General features: G+C 43.4%; 1 protein-coding gene across 1 annotated transcript in view; it reads left to right on the forward strand.

The window, feature by feature from the left end:
* The window catches only part of Nrep (neuronal regeneration related protein), a 32,899-nt gene extending 20,381 nt beyond the window's left edge, over window positions 1-12,518 (forward strand). Inside the window, exons 6-7 of the mRNA XM_085700006.2 lie at window positions 6,301-6,378; window positions 10,719-12,518. Of these exons, the coding sequence (XP_085556132.2) occupies window positions 6,301-6,378; window positions 10,719-10,844 (204 nt within the window). The 3' untranslated portion in view covers window positions 10,845-12,518. The remainder of the gene's footprint in view (window positions 1-6,300; window positions 6,379-10,718) is intronic.
* The last annotated feature ends 1,418 nt before the right edge of the window (window positions 12,519-13,936 follow it).

Consider the following 13,936-nt stretch of genomic DNA (forward strand, 5'->3'; position numbering starts at 1 on the left):
TATTTACTCTGGGTCTGCTCCACGGAGGTAAAAGATTTTTATAGCATATTTGTTGGAGTCAGGGGGCAGAGAAGAGCGTATGCTGTGCTTGCGTGCCTCGAGGGCTTTTTGACTGCAGCTCCCTTTCCCCTTTTTAATTCTCTCTTCTTTCTCATTCATTTTTCCCCTTTACCGAAAAAGGCAAATATATTGTGGCCTCGTCTTTAAAATAATTTTAATTACATTTGTTTGGTTAACTAATTAGCGCGTGTGCCCGCGCATGCGTGTACATATGTGCGCACAGGTACCCGTCGGTCAGAGGACGCGATCCAGCTCTTACCCAGGCTGGCAGCCTTGGCAGCAAGCCTGACTCGCTGAGGCATCTGAGGCATCTCCCCGCCCAGTTCTCTCTTTTGTTCTTCAGCTGCAGCTCTGTAATCTCGGAATTTAAAAAGCTCCCTTAGCTTTTGGCTCTTTGTTTGGAAAGTCTTTTCTCAGGCGCGGGGAGCAGGAGCGGGTTCCAGAGCTTTGGTCTTGTGCCTCACCTCGTGCTCTGCTTTGAGCTGTAACAGGCTGCGGAGACTTTGTTTTGTCTTCATTGCTGAGGAGTCACCACTGGAGTCCAGATTTGAAGCACTGAGCTTACTTCCTTGAGTCTAGACCGCACTTGGCTCTGCTTCCCGTACCAGACTGACCTCCAGTCCCAGGGAGGTGTCTTGGCAGAAAACTGGGAATCCCTCGATGCATGCTCTCTGTTTTGGGTGTCTGTCGTCTTTAGGTGGATTTTTATTGTGCTAAGCAAGTTCCTATTGGGAAGGAATGAGGCTGGGATAAGAGGGGGTGTTTGCTTGGTGTCAGTGTTTGCAGGTGACCTCAGCATTGCTCTGTGCTATCACGTCAGTGCCGCCTACCTGGATTTGTCCCATCAAAACCTAGAGAATTCACGTAATGAATGGGTTTAAACAATGGTGTAAGAGAAAAGCCAGATGCGATTGTCAACCTTTTGTGGCTTGTCCCTGCCTTGGTTTGTTGCTACCCTTGAAAGTCTCTTCGCTGTTATTCTTAGAAAACAAAATCTAAAAGAGTCAGCAGCCAAACAGACTCTTACGTTGTGGAACGGGAGGGCTGTGAGGGCTCTTTGTGCCGACAATTAATTTCTCATGTAAATACTTTCGGTTGGTTGCCAGCGAGGAGGTTTTCGTTTCCTTTCTCTGCCTAGTTGAAGTCTAGAAATAAAATCCCACAGCTGTCAGGTTCCCACGTGTTCATCGGCGCCTCTCACAGGGGCTTTACAGCGAGCAGAAGGAGTTCAGAGGATTCTACTATTAAAGCCCACGCAACCTGCTTCAGGCACCAGCAAAGAATGAGCCGTCTTTGGATGATAGTGCAACACCTGATGTGAAGTGGTCATATAATCCGCTCAGACTATGAATCGGCCGTGAACATTTTCTCGGCCCATCAGAGGAACAAGCACCTAGGGTCAAGCTGATACCAGTGGGTCTGACCAAGTTGGGAGCTGCCCCTGTCTTCCTGGTGAGGTCCAGTTGTCTTCCCCCACCCCACTTTCTCCATGGTAGGGACTTGTCAGACCGTGGAGACTGGCATGAGCGTCCGCAGAACTGCCCGAGCCAGCCATTCCTTCTTGGCAGCAAGACTCACAATGTTTTCTCTCCAATTACTCATTGTTCTGACTGCTAGGGTGTGTGTGTGTGTGTGTGTGTGTGTGTGTGTGTGTGTGATTTAGTTCTCAACAAATGTTTGCCAACTTAGGCACTGACACCTTTATTCTGCTTTCTGAAATTTGCAAGGATTCTATACATCATTTGGGTGGCCCAGTGGTGTTCACGCTTTCTTTTCCCCCTTCCGGTGGCCATGGCTTTCTCCCTGTGTGCTTTCCCTGGGAGAGGTTTTGTCGGAGCGCCAGAGAGCCAGCACAGTGCATCGTCCTTTGGCACCATGTGGTCTTCGGTGCAGTGCTGCTTAGAGAGAAATGATCTTTGTTCCTCATCTATGGTTTCAGTTTACAGTCTTCACTCATGCGACCAGCGGCACCTGGGACTCAGTGGCTTTTGAGGAAGATTCATAATTGTGCTACTTCAGAGGGTATTTACCGAAATGAGCTGTATGAATATGTACATAAATTCCCTTCAAATTCTAGGACTAGGTTTCACAACCTCCAGGCCAATTAGGCCTGTAGAACATGTACATACGCAGGCATCCACTGTTTAATTGGCAGCTAAATTATGAAATGTACCCCTTTGCTATGAAAAGAATTAATCGTGGAGGTTGGGCACCCGCTCCCCTCCTCTGTTTTCTTAATGGCAAGGGGTAGGCATCTATCCTTTAAAGTCCTAAACAGGCCATTTGTGTACATCCTTGAAACACAATGGACCCCTCCAAGGATAAAGAATTGCATTCCAGTTGTGGTCATTAACAGCTAAGCCAGGCCGTTGTCTTTACTTCAGATTTCTGTGAAGGTTTGTTAAACAGCTAAGTAAGTGGCGATTAGCTAGGCGGCATATATTTGCTCAGAGTAAAGGTAGAATGGCGCCTTTGTTGGCCATTATCTCAGGACAGTCTTCTCAAAGAAATGTTGGGAAAAGCAGTAAACAAGTAGGGGACAATTTAGAAGCCTCTAAATTACCAGCTGGTAATACATAGAAATCAAATTCTGCCGTGGAGTACTGGGAATCATAGGAAATAGGACAAAGGACTTTTCCAGCCCCCTAAATGTGGACCCCAAGACTACTGGAAAAAATAAAAATAAAACAAAAAAGAGCAGACTTTCAAAGGAAAAGCTTGAAAGAATTTAGGCAGTGTTCTAGATTGCTTTTTTTTATTTTTCTTTTAAACATGAGACTGGTCTTTGATTATTCTCCAATACACGCGCGCACGCATACACACACACACACACACACACACACATACTTTATTTTTCTAATTTAGAATATTAGTTGTTAGTTATAATATCACCAGATAGCAAATGTCTTTCAAGCTTATTACCTATAGGCTTAAAAAAAATGAAGATTTTTTTTTATTATGCACTTGACAGAGTAAAGTAAATCTTCAAAGAGAGAAGCAAAGAGGGGAGAAGGTAGGAAGGTAGGAAGGAAGGAAGGAAGGAAGGAAGGAAGGAAGGAAGGAAGGCAAGAAAGAAAGAGAGAGAGAAAGAAAAAACATGGACATTTTATTCTCAGTTTGTATGTTGTGCTGGGATAGTTAAAATGAAGGTCGAGCAGTCCAGTACTTTAGAGAAAAGAAATCATAAATTTTATCATAAGCCACATTTAAATGTATTAAAACACCTTTACATAGTCATGTCAATATAGCTTTGTGTGAAAAGGTACATTAATTAGTATTCTCAGAGACAATCAGGAACACAATTTCAGGCAACATCAAATAAAAAATGCTCAATTCTCTATATTTTAGAGTAAACACTCATATCTTTGTAGTTGTCAAAAATATATATACATATATATATATATATATATGTATATATATACATATATATCTTGTATTTCTGGGTCCCCTATTTGAATTCTAAGAATAATATTTCAGAAGGATTTGACAGAAAACTCTGTTTATTTTTCTACATGGAAGACAGTTTTGAAAGACTGTTTCTCTTGTGATGACCAAGGCATAATTTGTTTTACTTGTTTAATAAAACAGTTTTAGGGTACTTTCATGTACGTCACCCAGAATACTGGCTTTTTTGAGCTGCAAGGTACCGTTCCCAAAAGTAAGAACTCAACAAAGTGTGAAGGAGAATGTTACTTTAGTTTTCATGAAAAACATGAACCTGAATTCAGAAAAATGAGTGCGGTTAGAGCCGTGTGTAGTTGTGCAGCATGAACCAATGGGTACCAAGGAGAAAGAGAGGCTTCAGGCATCACACAGGGACTCCAGATGGGTCCCTTGCGGATTCCCAGCAACATTTGCAGGCCTTCATTGGGACTCATTGCCAGCTCTTAATATTCTGAACAAGTTGGAAAGCCAGGCAGGGTACAACAGCCTGTGACACCGTTGGGTCCTGAGAGCCAACAGAGGTCACCGGAGAGGCTTCCTGCTTGGAGCACATTCCCCTTCAACTTACCCATCAGCCTATTCCTACATCAGTATCTAATAGCAAAGTACCTTCCTAGAACTTCTTACTGCCAAGCAGCCTGTGTCCTGCCAGAAGTTCCGAATGTTACACTAAATGTTGATTTTGTTTGCTCTTGGTTGACACATGCTCTAGTAGCTTCGATTATGCTAAGGTGGTGTGACTTTGTTAAAATGGAATCTCCCCAGAGAAACACACAGTCACAGATGTCACCTCTTGACTCTGCCTTTGGTTCCTGAGCAAACCATTTCTCATTAGTGTGTGTGTGTGTGTGTGTGTGTGTGTGTGTTTAATTGCAGTGAAAATGTTGAAAAGTGATCAGTCACTGAGGCCAATTTATATGACGTGAACTTATTCCTGATTTCGATTTGGGGTCAAACTGGGATGTTAGGCTAAACTGGGATTTTATGTGCTATGATTTTGCTATATGCCTTGAAACAAACAACACAAACAAAAGCTTATTGAATTTAATTGATTGTAATTTAATTCCCCTTTTTCTGGCTCGAGAGAACGCCAAGACTATCTGCCTGTCCCAAACAAGGCAGATGGTGTCATTCTGTAAGAAGGAGCTGGGCAGAGGAGGGGAAATGTGTGAAGGGAAGGTGGGGTAGACTTGAGGGAATCACAGGGCTCAGAAAGCAGCTGCACTCCAAGGAGAGGAAATGGTTCTGCTTCTTCCAGGGTGGGCCCCTAGGCCTTTAAGAGCCAAGAGTGGGTGGTGGTTGTGGACTGGTCCTGTTTTAAAGGGGGGGCAGTAGGGAAGAGAGATTTTGCTTTAGGGGAAGTATGAAACCAGCAGCATACTGGGAAGAAGGGAGCTGAGATCTAGGAACCCAGTTCGAGTTGCAGTACTGACCCACTCACTGTGTGGTACTTTGGGCAAGCTGGCCTGCCCTTTATGAGTTTTCCTTTTCCCATCTGTGTAATTAAAATATTCCTATTCATAGGCCCACTGCTGTAAATAGTGTATATAGTGTGCACACTTACTCTGATCTACCGTGTGCCATAACCATTACTGATAGAACAGCAAAGACAGTTACTATTATGTTCCCCAAGAGAAGGAGTGCATTAGCCATCCGTGTTCCCTGCTTCACACTCCCAACCAACTAGACTGGTTGAGACATACAAAATAGTAACCGTTAACTCAACAAGTAGTGCTTCCAAAATTGAAAACGACACGTGAGTCTCTTTGCTAATCTGTTAATGAGATCCGCTTCTTAATTGTTACTGTACAGAAGGGTTACTTACAAAACTGAGGCCTGGAAGGAGTCGCCTCTAGTTTCATCCCCCACATCAGGCAGCGTGGTGTCAAATGTGAATTAGCTCTGACAGATGGCTGTTGGATTCTGTTTCTAAGTTTTTTTTTTAAAGAAGATTTCACAGTTTTCCACTCTAAATACTTTTAGTAATTTAACAATTCTTTGTGCCAAGTTCTTTCTTATAGCTGACCTAAATCTGCAATTTGTAGTTTAAGCCTCCCCCCGCCCCCACACACACTCCCTCCATCCTGCTTTCTGGAAATAGAGAACAGCTGGTCAGCAACCTTATGCGAATGGCCCTCTGTATATTTAAAGGAGGCTCGCTCAGCTTGCCTCCCTCCCTTTACCTCCGCCCACCCTCAGAATTCATCAGCTCTTGTTATCTGAATCATTCATTGCGCAGCTGCCCAGCTCCCGGCCCCTCTCTTAGATACTGGGCTGCTTCAGGGAGCTGGGTGCAGTGTGGTCTGAGTGGCTGCATGGAGCTGGGGAGAACTTAAGACATTTTGGCCCTCCTCCTCGGCTTTGCGCCTGTTCTTCAACCTTCTGATAAGTGAAGGATAATGCCTAAGAGTGCTGATCACTACCTGAACATTTATGTCATAAACTTGGAGACTTGCAAGGATCCTCAAGGAACATAAGATACTTGGGAAGCTCTCCACGGCAGCTTAGCGCACCCTGCCAAACACGCCATAAGCTGCCACTTTGCCTGCTAACGCTCACATTGATTGATATCACTGCTCTGTCGGACTCCATCTTGGAAGACTAGCCAAAGCTCTCCTGGGTACAGTGTGTATTCAGAAAGTGTATAATGAGTTTCCTGGTGCTCTGAGCAGACAGGGAAAGAGGAGAATGTGGGCTCTAGAATGACCATTAAGACCTGAGCTTGTGGGGGTGAAGCCTTGTGGTTTCAGGATGGACCTTTGTGATTTGAATGTGTGTGCTTTTATGTCTCCATAGGTTTACTACCCGGAGCTCTTGGTCTGGGTCAGCCAAGAACCATTTCCATACAAGGAAATGGAGGGAAGTCTTACTAAGGTAAGAGCCCCAGCTGCTGTTTGTAAACATTGCTTTCAAGTTTGAAGTGTAAACACACATAAGGAAATAATCCAGGCTTATTTTACTTTCGTCTTAATGTCCATTGTACACTCCCATAATAATCCACTAATATGACACTATGCCGGTCTTAGAAATAACATATTTTTTTTTTAAAACATAACCTAGAGCTTGGCTCAGCAGTGCTTACCTAATAACCTCAGCACTTAAAGGCTGAGGCAGGAGGACTGCCAGAGATTTGGGCCTAGCCTGGGCTACATCGTTAGCCCCTGTCTCAAAACAGACAAGCCAGCAACAAAAACAGAAAACAAGCAAACCAGCCTCGTGGCCTTTTGTGATCCATAACTCAGATGCAAATTTTCACATAAGAATCTCCCTGTGTCAAATGTGTCCTTTACAATTTCAAAGTTCAGTCACGAGTTCTCCCTGTAGATCCTGTGAACTACACTATCAGTCTCCTGTTCTCCCTGTAGATTCTGTAAACTACAGAATGAGTCTCCCGTTTTCCCTGTAGATTCTGTGAACTACAGTGAGTATCATTTTGACTTTAAGGGGAGGATTGTGCTTCTTAGCACCGATCTGCTACTTTCACAAGGAAGAAAGACTCCATTGAAAGTAAAATTTCCACTCAGTAGTTTCAGGGAACTGGAGGTAACTCAGAGGTTAAGAGTTCTGCTGCTCTCCAGAGGGTCAGGGTTTGAGTCCCAGCATCTACATGGTGGCTCACAACTGTCTTTAAATCCAGTTCCAGGGGTTCTACACCCACTTCTGACCTCCTGGGCACAATTTGCTCATGGTACACAGACACGCATGCAGGAAAAAGACCTCTACACATAAAAGTCATAATTTTTCCCAAGAAAGGATGAACATTTCATGTCGTTGAACATCGGCACCACCCCACATGTGATATCGCTGCAATTTTCCTGTATAAGAAGACCGTATTTATACTGACTGACTTGAGCAGCTCCCCTGATTAACAGGATCTTCAGAAACTGCAGTCTTGTTTTCTGGCAGTTGGCATGGAAAGAATACAATCTTAAGTCGTTTTTAGACATTCAGAGAATTTACGATGTTTAAGTTGAAACTTTTGGCAGAAAGACCGATGAAGAACATTTTATGGGACCTGGTGGAACTAAAAGTGTGGTAGTCTGACAGAGCTGGCGTGGAAAGGAGCTGAAGTACAGAATCCAGCTGCACCCCACAGCTCCAGCCCGGGCCACGTACCTGTAGTAGTAACTCAATCCTCACCACTACCATCACTGCCTCCTCCTCCTTATTATTTATTCTTGTTGTTGTTGCGTTGATGGCCCGAGAGGTAGAGCCCGTGCTAAGTACACATTCTGCCGCTTGGCTCCATGCCCCACCCCTTAAAATTATTTGCATGCATACATGTGTGCCTTTGTCCTTAGACATCCTTTTCTGGGCCAGACCAGAGCATAATTGCCCTAAGTTAGCAGCTGAGGGTGGAAAAGAAAGCCATGTAGTCAATTCTTGTCTCAGTCAGCCCTCCCCACAGTGCCCTTGGATACTGGCAATATCAACCAAGTTGGAAAGACTAGGTGAGACTCCTCCATGAGCTGTGGGGTCCGTGGTGTGTCCCTTCACTCCATGCCTACACCAAAGCATGCTCTAGGGTGGGTATGGAGGGTACTGGGTACCACACCTTCAGCCCTTTGGTTGTCTCTTCTCGACAATGGAGTGGCATTTTAAGCATAAAATACTTGCCCTTTTTTCTTCTGGAAAACCATACTTTTTCATAGCTGCATGAAAGATGATTTCAATTTACTTGGTTCAAAGCACCTTACTTAGTAGCTGGGACCAAGCTAGCAGTCACCAGAAGGCACTCCATCTGTGTGGATGTGACTTCTGATGGACCTGGCCTATTGTGGACACTGAACACCTCTGCTTGACCTGCACCCTCAGACTTCTAGATTACCCAAGTTCTTCTGTCTCCCAAGAGTCATTGTGTGCGGATGGTGGAGAGAGGTGACTGTTTCACCTCAACTGTCATAAAGCCTGACTTCTGGGAAAACAAGCTATACCAGAGACAGACAGTTCTGTTGAACAGAATGGCAGGAGTCAGGGAAGAGGATTGTGATCTAGTACATCCGGGCTCTGAAGAGGAGGTGCAAAGAGCCTGGCTCTGGCACTTGCTCCCTTTAAAGGCGTTTTGGTTGATTGGCCCTTGAGGTCTTGCAGTAGCATGCCTCTGCATGACTTCTTGATGGTCTTTCTGTCATCCAGTTACTTGGATGTCTCCCATAGAGCAAATTAATTAAGGGCAGGCTGGGTAGGGACAGTTTGTTGCTGTTTCTCTGTAGGCCCAAAATCCAGTACTGAGTGCAAGCATTCAGAGCAGTAATGAGTGATTGTGTGCATGGGGGAGACTAAGTACAAGTGTTCTGTTCACATCTGAAATACTCCAGCTTTCTGTCTCTCTTCGGGAGAGAACTCTTCCCAGTTTTCATTTAGTAGTGTGCTTTTTATGGAGGTCAAAGGTTAGTGGGACTGAGCCTCATAAACTGAGACGCAGTGGTGTGCTGACTTTGGAACAGTTTCAAGGCCACACTAACGGTCAGATGGGTGGTGGCATTTCTTGGAAAGTATCAGTGGGTTTTGCTTTTGTCCTGTAATTTGTGGATTATATACCAAATTTCAAGATTGAGATTTTTTTCCACAATTACCATTTTAACACTGTTTATGCACTATTATTGAGTGCCCCAATTTAACATGCTTTGAGGAATTTTGTTTAGACCCTTAATGATGTGTGAAGAATTATACTTTTCTGACTATTTACTGACATCAGAACACCCTCTGAAATCACAACCTAGACCAGACTGTTCAGGGACACGCTGTGTGGGTTTCATCTAGGGCTTTCATGTGGAATTCCTTTCAAAGTTATAGGCACATTGGGTGTTGCATGTAGTAGGTGTTGCTTCTTCGGCTTGAATGACCTACCCTGAGGCTGCTGGAAATAATACTGAGCTTCAGGTTGTTTAGAAATTCCTGGCTCCCAAATTCATCCTTAATATAAATTCAAAGTGTGTAATTTGCAAGTCACAAAATGAGACTATCACTTCAATCCAAACACTTCCATCCAGGCAACTTCATTGATTGAAACTTTCTTGTTAGAACCTAAAACCAAAGCAAAAAGAGATTTAAAGAGAAAAAGAGAAGAAAAGAAATTCTCAAAACCCACAAAGGCTATTCCCACCCCACCCCCAAGAAAATATCAACAAGTAATGGTTTCATTAAGAAAGATCTTTGTCTTCATTGTGAGTATGTCTGGATGGGGCATGCAGTCTTTTTTTTTTTTTTAATGAATTAAGGCTTTTGTTCAGTTGTTCAGTGGACCCCACTATCCGGCTCTCTTGCTGCTAGGTTCTGATGGAGGCTCTCATCCTCCTCCTGTGTGTCCAGAAGCAGCACAGCCATCGGTGAGGCCCATCATCTTAGTCCTCAGCTCTGTAAGAAGAGACTTGAGTTCTAGGCTGCCTGCATCTCACCAGCCTCTGGATGTGGTTTCTCACTCTCCTCCTCCTCCCTGTGGCTGCCAGCTGAGATTTCTTTACATTGTGCACATCCCAAACACTTCCATCTTGGGTACCGGTTTAGTCCTGACATTAGAGCTTATATGAAGTGTGCCAGTTGCTTATAGAAAGTTCACATAGATTCATGCATTGTGATATATTTTAAAATATTTTATTGTGTAATGGAAAGTAGATTACTGTCTTCCCTCCATCACATCACTCACTGAAAAATAAAAGTATGGGTCTAGAGAGAGGGCTCAGGGGTTAAGAACACCTTCTGTTCGGGCAGAGGACCTGGGTTCAGTTCCTCACACCCACATCATGGTTCACAACCATCAGTACCACAGTTCCAGGGATCCAATGCCCTCTTCTGGCCTCCATGGACACTGGACATAAATGTAGTACACATATATACATGCAGGCAAATGCTTGTACACATGAAATAAATCCTTAAAATATGTATTGGCACTCTTTTGTGCTCTCCTAACCCAGCTTGATCCTGGGTACTGACTCTAAGGAGCGTTGCACCACCATGAGAGAAGCACTTGCCTCCACACAAGCAAAGAAAAGCCATCTTTAATGGTTTCATCACCCGCTGACCTAATATTTACGTATAAGAGAATACTGTTAATATATAAACTGTTTGCAAAATAGCAGAAGTTCAAGGAATAAAACGTGGGTAGAAGTAAAAAACAAAACAAAACAAAACCCTTTTCAAATGGTTTAAAAGTATCTTTCTTTGTGTGTGTGTGTGTCTGTCTGTCTCTCTGCTTGTCTGTGTGTTCTCTTCAGGGAAGACTTCCCGTGCCAAAGGAAGTGAACCGCAAGAAGATGGAGGAGATCAGCGCTGCCTCCCTGACTCCAGAAGGCAGCTATGAACTCTGTTCCCCAAATATCAGTTACCTCTACTCTTTTTAATCGTAACACCTCCATTTGTATTGCATATGGTGTATGGGGTTTTGATGAGGTCTTGGTATCATATATGGGATTTTTTTTCTGTGTAAATCATCAAATATAAGAAGAAACTATGGGACTCTAAGCCTTGCTTTAGAGAATTTACAGTGGACAAATAGGTTTCATCAAAACAGTTTCTAATCATTCTGACTCAAGTGAAAATGCTCAGAATTTCACACTGTGAATCCACGTTTACAACCCCTACAGGTGGGCCTTCAGGCCTGGTTCGCTACAACAATGTCTTCCACAACTCAAAACTCCCACTGCGCTCACATGACTGGTCCACACCCACCTCTTCATCACATGGCTCCCGACTGCTTCTTGCAGAGGCTGAGAGTCCCCCCACTTTTTTTTTCTCACTTAGATGTAACAAGCCTAGTAGTTTATGTTCATCGATTGTCTGTATATCTCTATATTTTATCCATGTACTCTTTTGATGTATAGAAGTAGTTTGAAACTCATCGTTTCCTTGTGGTACGTGACCGAGATGCTGCCACAGGACCTGAGACACTGATGAATGGTGCTATTTTGGACTTTCAACATGCTCCTTGGCGAGGTAGCTCTGATGGAGTTATTTTTTATTTCCATGTTCTGAGAAGGTGTTGTTGGTACTCTGTTTCCCCGAATGTTGTTCTCCAGACTGGACTGTCTTGTTTTCCTGGTGTCTTCAGTGTGGCTTTCTTCTTCAGTGTAGTAGGTTGAGTGGATGCTACCAAGAGTGTGAGGGGCTGTCCTCTTGTGGCTGGCCCTGGTGGAGATGCCGTCATGGTAGCGGGAGCAATCACAAAACTGTAATGTACCTACCAGAACTCTTCCGTTCTGCAGCCTCACCTGCCTGACTAGAAAAAGAAAAGCAATAATTCCACAGGCATTTGGAGGTATCTCTTTAGATTCTTTTCATTTGACTGGATATTTGGGGGGCGGGGGAGGGATGTCAACTCTTTTTAAATAAGTGCCATGTGGGGAAAAAAAATCCAAAGTACTGACATCCAAGTAGGAATTTGAAAATTATACCTTCCCAAAAGTTGAGGTTAGAAAAATGTCTTTACAAAATACTGATTATTATCACGATGATGATAACAATGATGATGATGATGATAAAAGGCAAAACACCTTTTTTTTGGCAGATTTGATAAGCAAGGTGTAGATTTTACATTTTTGTCCTTGCTCCCAATGAAATGGATAAACAAAAATAAAATCCGATAACACCATCTCTTCACGGAATGTTGTTGTGTTAGCCAGACTGAAAACCCACCTTAATTTTTATACAATGTCTTTAGCTCTTCCTTTGACAGGGCAGGCCTTGTTCTGAACTGTTTGCGCTTCTGACTGTTAAACACCAATGACGCATGCACTGTAAACTCCTCCTTCTCTTCTTGCTCCCCCCCCCCGCCTGAGTTTCTCGTGCATTCTTCCCTCCCCACCCCCACCTTCGTTAGGATAGACATATCAGCTATGTAAATAGAGCAAGAAAACAGTGTTGTGCATTTGTGGCATTTCTGTAGAGTTGCAGGTGTGCACTGCTGAAAATGCTGGCTTTTGTAATATGTGGTCCTTACTGTTTGCTCTCATAAGTACCCAATGTATTTTAGCTATTTTAGTAGTATTTGTTCAATAAATATGCAAGCTGTAAGATAACTATGGTCTGGGTCGTCATTGCTGAGTCCAACTTCTTAATTAATGCCAATGCAGATTCAAGGTAATACTGTGTTTCTAGGACCCCTCAAATCAGGCCATGGGCCAGAAGAGAAATTTACCTTTTAAGAATTTTCTCTTTGACGGTTTTATGAGAGTTGGGGAAAGGTAGGGGGCTTATTAAGATGGTATTAACATCATTGCCTTGGTCACAAAGTAGAAAAAGAGAATTAAATCCAAATCCTTTCACTTCTAGACGTTTACTCTCTAGGGCTTTCCCACATACTCAGAATGCACTTTCTCACCCTCTCCTTGCCATTAAGACCCATTCTGAAGGGTTTTCACCTTCACACAGACAAAAGGCTTACATTTGTAAGAGGATACAATTCTGGGATGAATGTTTAAGCCATTAATGTGTAGGTATGTAATCACTTGGAACCCTGTGGCTGACAAGATGCCATCATCAGAGCCTTTTAGAGGTCTCAAGTGACGCTAAAAACAAAATTGGGGATTCATGGTGCATAAGTACTTGGGCTTATTCCTAGCTCTTTTTCTGTGGTGTGTGTGTGTGTGTGTGTGTGTGTGTGTGTGTGTGTGTGCATGTGTTGCTGTAGATAGAATACAAGGTTTTGCACATGCAAAGTAAGCTACTCTACCCACTCAATGATATTCCCAAACCTCTCTTGATATATTCTTTAGGAAGGCAGAAGTTATGGGGGCATCTAGATAGCTCCGAGACCTATAAATAGAGGAATTGAGGTGCCCAGTCAACAGCCAAGGGTGTGGGCATGGTTCTCCAACCCCAGCCAGAGCATTAGATGATTCTAGCTCCATTTGACATCTTGTCTGTTGGGAATTTTCTGCTGCTTTCCTTGTCCATTGTAGGACTGAAGCATCACCTTGACTTATGCAACAGCTTCAAAATCATTGGTGTGGTGTAGATACAGAGAGTTCTACTCAATAGAGGGTAAAGAACTGTAGAGAAAGAGATAGAGCATGTGTGTCTTACCACCCCAACACTGGAAGGGTGTCCTCAGTAGTGTGGACAGAAGGTGCTTGGGGGAGATCCTGGTTCCTGCTTATGCATGTCATGAAGTAGTTTATAAATTGGGAGATTATTGAGTTTAGTTATGGATTAACGCACATCTCAGGTGAGATACCAATACCTGTATACACACCCAGAGGCTAATGCCTCTGCACATAAGGGAAGGGCTTCTTTTATTTGATTACCTTTCTACTTATAAACAATCCTTATTTTCCTACTCAAAAAGCTCCCTGGTTTTGGAAGGGTATCAGCTTTGGGGGGATGTATTCTGTTTTATTACCTTCTTAAGCTAAGATTATGAAAAGATGATGAGACTGAGCCATTGGAGTGGATTTCTCTGTTATTTTATTTCCATTCAGCTTAATTATCTGTTACT

This window comes from Myodes glareolus, chromosome 13, assembly GCF_982192425.1.
Source record: "Myodes glareolus chromosome 13, mMyoGla1.1, whole genome shotgun sequence".
In the NCBI taxonomy this organism is placed as follows: Eukaryota; Metazoa; Chordata; class Mammalia; order Rodentia; family Cricetidae; genus Myodes; species Myodes glareolus.